The sequence below is a fragment of the Watersipora subatra genome, chromosome 3 (assembly GCF_963576615.1).
Source record: "Watersipora subatra chromosome 3, tzWatSuba1.1, whole genome shotgun sequence".
Taxonomy (NCBI): Eukaryota; Metazoa; Bryozoa; class Gymnolaemata; order Cheilostomatida; family Watersiporidae; genus Watersipora; species Watersipora subatra.
Window position 1 is genome coordinate 44,579,948 of NC_088710.1, and position 6,615 is coordinate 44,586,562.

General features: G+C 36.8%; 1 protein-coding gene across 1 annotated transcript; it reads right to left on the reverse strand.

The window, feature by feature from the left end:
- Window positions 1-2,170: 2,170 nt before the first annotated feature.
- Window positions 2,171-3,027, reverse strand: LOC137390631 (uncharacterized). Its single transcript, XM_068076957.1, has 2 exons — window positions 2,930-3,027; window positions 2,171-2,681 (listed from the first exon to the last, which is right to left on the reverse strand). Exons 1-2 carry the CDS (start codon window positions 3,025-3,027, stop codon window positions 2,171-2,173), a joined length of 609 nt encoding a protein of 202 aa, XP_067933058.1.
- Between the last annotated feature and the right edge of the window lie 3,588 nt (window positions 3,028-6,615).

A 6,615-nucleotide genomic window follows, 5' to 3' on the forward strand; every position in this document is an offset into this window, starting at 1 on the left:
AATCCATTTGCATATGTAGACAGGTGCACCGATCACAAAATTAGCAAGTTGTCTACGTGAAACCATGCTTGAACATGTCCATATGAGTTTAATTTAGTTGTGGAGGCCATAGCTGCTTGTAGAGTGATGTGATGCCAATCACTATGTTTCCAGGATGCGCAGTTCTTCAGAGTCACGCTCTTTCCAAATCATGGAAACTGCGTCTTCGCACTGAAATCACTGCGCACTGACCAAGTGCAAAGACAATGTAAATTTGCAACAAAGAAACGGCAACTGCGCAGTGGCTGCGCATGGCTCTCTTGCTGTGGAGGCAAATTCATCGAGCACCATAAATGACTACAAAAGCTTCCCGGCATATATTGTTTTTTTTCTATTCTCTCACTCTTCTTTCACTTAAATTGATGAAGTGATTACTTTCCTGGAATTTGTTATCGATATCAACACTTTTTGAAAGATAGATTGCAAGTCCCAGAGTAATATTAAAATATTCGATATGCTGGCTGCAAAGATGGCTGAGCGAGCTGCGGAGGGTGAAGGAAAATTGTGGAGTCTAAAGACAGGGGCTCAGTGGCGTATCAAATAGAAATCATTGTAGTAAAAATATCTACTTTACAAGCCTGAAGCATCAAAGTTAGGTAAGTAAAAGTTTGGTTAAACAAAACACCAAATACAGATACGCTCTTTCCTATCACATACAATGATTGGAATTATTTAAATTTTGCAGATAGTTAGTGATTGGCTTAGTTATTATGTATTACAAGATGTATTATCATTATTATTGTTAGAAATAATTATTTTTAATAACAATAAAAGATGTAATGTACAATAGTAGCATTTTATCAATATCTTATCTTCTTTGTGATATGCCATACACAACTGCTCATACTCACACTGATACATTTGTTATTTTCGTTATCCAGGAGCACCAGCATTTTCGTGGTGTTTTGACCAGAAGCTTCAGGAGGTTATGGGTTATGGACCCATAGCAAATGAGATTGATACGGAGGAGCAGGCAGAAAACATACGAGGTATGTGAAACATGCTATTTACACACTCTACTATGTGATTGATCTTTAAAATCACTGAACAGAACTTGATTGCATGTAAAACCAGATCTGCTAGCTGCTGTTGAACTGTGTAAGAAAGGTGTTGCATTTGAGTAGGTTGGTCAGAACCTAGAATATGCGGGTTGACAATAGAAGACATATTAATAAAATTTATTTTAAAATATTCTATTTTATCAGATGTTGACTCTGACCAGGAGAGGCCTATGCAAGTCTGCTGTATCAGCATGTTCATCTTCTTTAACAAACAGAGGAAAGAGGTCAAGAGATGATGAGAACATGCGTGAATTGAAGAGGATACTCACAGAGCAAAGGCAAAATGGCCTCAAGGCTGTTGCTGCCATAATTGAAAAGAGTTCAATGAAATTGTTGAACAAAATTTCTGCTATCATACAACAGATCATGTAACAACCCTCTATACCTTATGCCATGCCAAACCACTCTCAGGGCTCTGTTCCTTTTCCACAACCCCCAATGATACTTTCGCCAGCCCACCCCACACCATCACCAATACAACTTTTCCTCACACCACCCAATCATCAAATATTGCGTTTGCCCCAATCATACCACCCCACCACCACAATATTTTCTCCGGTACACCCCACACTGCAACCAATCCTGAAAGGCCATCCACCTCGCTGACCAGTGATATTTGGCAGGATATAATGTGCCCATGTTGGACAAGTACTTTCAACTACGTAAAGATTTTACATAAGTATTGGAGACAGTTCATGTATGTTTAGTTGAAACTATTACTTACATTATTGTCTTCTACCTTGAAAATATTTTACATAATATATTGAATGTAGTAGTACAATTAGTTCAACTCACAAAATTAATGTAACAAATTCAAACGTGTGGTTTTAAATGTGAAAGGGATGGAGTGAAGCAAGGAACTCCTTGATAGTATCGCGGATCTCAACTGCATCTCTAGTTTGCTCATGATTGAACACAGGTGGTGGCTGTTCACGTTCAGCTGGTTCATCTGCTCGTCTGCTGAGAAGGTGGTGGAGAATCACAACTTTTTTATTTCTTAGCATGTTATGCAATATACAGCATGTAGTAATCAGCATAGGCACCAACTTATGCTTGACATCAATACATTTTCACAGCATTCTCAAGCGTGCTTTAAGTCTTTCAAACGCAATCTCGACACACATGTGTGCTTTGCTGGGGTAAACATTAAATGATTCTTTTTCGGGTGACAAGTTGGCCCCTGTGAAACCTTTAATGATTTTTCTAGACAAAGGGTATGCAGGGTTGCCAAGGATGTGCAGTGGAAGACTCTCACCATGAACGATTTGATCCCGCTTTGGCATATTTTGCATTACCAGTGTACTCAGCCTTGTTCTTCTAAAAACTGCGGCATTGTGAGCACTGCCTGGGGTGTTGGCATAAACGTCTTTAAACAGATACTGAACATCAATCACAGCTTGCATGACAACACTTGGGTACATTTTCCTACATAGAAAATCAGCCATGCCATCAGCAGGTGGTATGATCTCGAAGTGTGTTCCATCGACAGCCCCTATGGCTTGTGGGTATTTGTAATTAGCTTTGATGATATCAGCAATCTCCCCTCCTTCTACATCTGAGTACCAGGTGATGATGTTTTTTCTGGAAATATAGCAGAAAGCATACAAGCATCGATGAACTGTAGTCTTCCTGGCCCCCAATACTGCTGCAACTGCTATATTCGCAGCATGAAGCCAGATTGAAGATTGCTATGCACACCCTGTGAATAAGAGAATATTGCCACAATTAACCAAACAGTTTTACAGGACATTTTGAAAAATGTACTATTATTCCTACATGGCATGTTTTCCATATGCCACAATTCCTACATGATAAATGAATGACATTACCTCTTCTTCAGTGGAACAGGTTCTCTCATACATATTTCTTGAGGAGACATAGCGTCATGCACTAGCTCACAAATCTTATCCACAATGGTTTCTGGCATTCTGAAATGAGAAGACGATGAGTAGAAATGACAGAATAGTATGATATGTTAACACCAATATTTTAGGATGCTTATATTTTAGCACTGTATTTCTAACTATTTTTATAAATTTTATTGTTATATGTATAGTGAATATTGTTTGATAAAACTAAATGTTATACAAAAATTAAAAGAAAAGCAACTAACTTACTGACTACTAATTAACGACAATTAAACAGACGTACACACTGAACAGATTCCCATTCAACAAGTAACTTTCTCTTTCTTTTTTGCCTTCTTGTCCTTCTAGAAGTAGCTTCTAACAGCATGGCGTCCTTTCGGGTATTATTTCGTAGAAATTGTGTTAAAGTTAGTAACACATTGTGAAGGTGTGTTGTAAATAAAAGTATAATGATAAGAAAAGCATAAAAAAGGCGTTTCTGGCGTTCGGTTTGCATGATCTCTGTGCGCAATTACCGCACGCGGCTTTTCCATTTATCCACTTTCTCTTTTTTAGCTAAATTGCTGTAAATCACTGTGCAACATGGAAATGCCCAATCCTCTCGACTTCGAAGGGGGCAACTTCGAAGTACTGTGCATCATGGAAACGTAATGAAGGATTGGCGCAGTAATAGTACAATTTGGGCTGTAAAACAATACAGGGCACTGCTTATCAATTACTTAATATTAGTCAGAGCAACTGAAGAAATCATACCTTAAATTAATTTACAGAATAGACGGACATACCAGCAGACACAGTTTTGACCACATAAAGGACAGCTTTGCAAGTAGTTGATTTGCGAGTAGTACTGCACCTTCTTTTCACAAATCATGCATACATGTTTAAGTGTAGGTCTTGATGTGTATAAGTAGACAGCAGAATTTCATCTTGTGATTTTCTTTGGTGGCTCATCTTCATCTTGACAAGGTGTATCATGAGTAGCAGGTTTTCGATTTCCTTTATGCGGCTAAATGAATGCCAGGACAACATTGACTGGGAAAAGCACCATCACCTAGTCAGTTGAGACCAATAAACTAGAGTGAATACATGCATGATTTGTCAATTTGATAAACAAGGGCAAGACTAATAGTTAATGCCTTGCTGGATTAAAATTTAGTTATTTTTCAAACTGAACACAAGCATCTTGATCAGTAGCCACCAGTACTGGTTTTTACAGATTAGAATGTCTTCATTCCTTCCATCTTATTAATGGTTATTAATTATGTGATTGAATTACATAAAACTTATTTTATAGAATAATTATAAGTCCCATTATCTCACCTCAAACGTTTGAGTGGTAAATTATCACAAATTAAAAAAAATACTCACTAACCTTATTGTGTTTGTTCTAGCAAGCTCAATTTTGCGGTTGTTAGTCAGTATCTGATAGCATGTTCTGTAAATCTGAGAGCCCTTGCAGACAAGTTCAAGGCATACACCATTGAAAACAGACTTTTTAGGCTCTTTAAAAAGTGTTTTTCACGCTTTCTAGACAGTGACTAAGTATTTGACTTGTGTGCCTATAGTCAATGTTTACCAAATTAATTTTTTTAGAACTATTTATGTGGGCTACACAAGCCATGTCAAAACTCCAACCATGAATGCACGACAAGAAAATATGTTACAGCAGACGATGCTTTGACCTTGACTTTCGTAACAAATGGACAAACTGTAACTTACTTTGTAAGAAGCCGTTTACATTTCAGTGTGAAAAGAGACAACTTCTTAAAACCTGCCTAACCTAAAATAGAAAAATTCTCCCACTAGTGGGAATGGTAAGTATGGCAACTTATTGGATATGAATTCTAAACCATCAAATCTATCTACTAAGTGCAAAAAATTGCCACTGAAAAAAAGGCACCAACGGAAATTCAAGATAAACTGGCTAGGCCCAAGGCCTATACATTTGTACCATTTTTTCCCTTGCAATTAGGTTTGATCTCTATATCTTTGCATTCTAAACTATGTCATGATTATATTTGCTTGTTAACCTCATATTCAAAATATTGTATCCAAATAGTTCATTGTTTTATTATTGACATACTGTATTTAATAGTTAGAGCATACCTAAGTACCATACATAAATAGCGCCAATCATGAGCACTCATTTTATACGTCAGAACAGGTTATATGAAATGATTAAAATTATACTTTATTATAGGACACTTATGTATTCGCCTCATGTAACTTTCATGTTTTCGCGGAGTCATCCTCTCGCGAAAGTTTCATGTGCGAAACTAAACTATCGTAACGAACGAGCGAAAATGCGAAATTAGATAGCTTTGTTCATTGATAGTCCAAGAAACAAATGGCAGCAAGCGATCAAATTGCATTATCGATATTGCCCAAACCATTCTACCTGCGGTTCACAAATACAAACTAGTCCCAAATTGAATTTTTTTATCGGTGAACTGAACCTAAGGAATCTAATTATGTTTGTTCCACTGCATTTATTTTACAGCACTATATTTTCGCACTCATCAGAACTGCGAAATCAAGTTGCAGCGAAATTTTACTCTGTATGCTACTCACGAAACTAAATACTAGCGAAATATAAGTGTCCTAGAGTAGTTTATACATATATAATAAGCTGTCGGTAACTGATGCTGACAGCCTGCTCATATATCTCTTTGATCACAATTTCAAAAGATAAAAGTAGCAAAACTGCGAGATATGCAACCTTCGGATTCATAGCAATGAATATTGGTGTATAAGTTAAGAAGTAAGTAAATTTTCTATTGCTAGCGAGCTGTTCAACACTTCCATGAGAACCGAAATCATGTTCAAATTATTGCGTAACAACCTGCAACACAAATCCAATATTACTGACTCAACTGAAAAAATGGATGCAGAGGTCAGCTAATGCTTTTTATCTTTTAGTAGGGCTGCTGTGAGAGAGAAATGCTAAATGGTAGGAATCTTTAAGAATGTCAATAGAGCGTATAATCCAATCTGCGTTTTCATTATTCGTAGCAAATGTTTTTACAAGCATATGAATAGTTCAATCATATGCAAACAGTAGCATTTATATACAAAAGCCTCTCAATAGCACTGCAAACATCATGTTTAGTTCCTTGTACACTTTTGTCAGTGCATAGATGAGAGAGTTAGCCTTTTCCTGTTAGCCAGGCAAGCACAAACTTAAGCTATGTATGGTAAGTTCATCTATATTAATGAGGTTTATACCTTCAGGCACACCAGGATAACCTTGATTATAGCAGTTGTATTATATTGTATTAAGTTGACAACAAAGCAAAGTTAATTTGAACTATTAATATCTTGTGTGTAAGTTGGAGTAACTTACACTGTATATACATCTACTAGGTGAATGCCCGGCATTGCCTGGGTAATAAAAAAGTTTTTGAACAAAATTTATTTTTGTTTAACACTAGCGGATTGTCCGACATTGTACGAGTATTAAAAATCAGCTTATAAACAGTGATAGCAATGTCACACTTATAAACTCAGCTTATAAACAATTCGACTTGCCATTAGCCTATCACATTGCCAATGGCTAATTAATGTAAGATCTTACTAATACATAGAATGACGTTGCGCCCTAACGGAGAGCGGTTGCATATTTTCACCCCCATAGTGACATATATCGC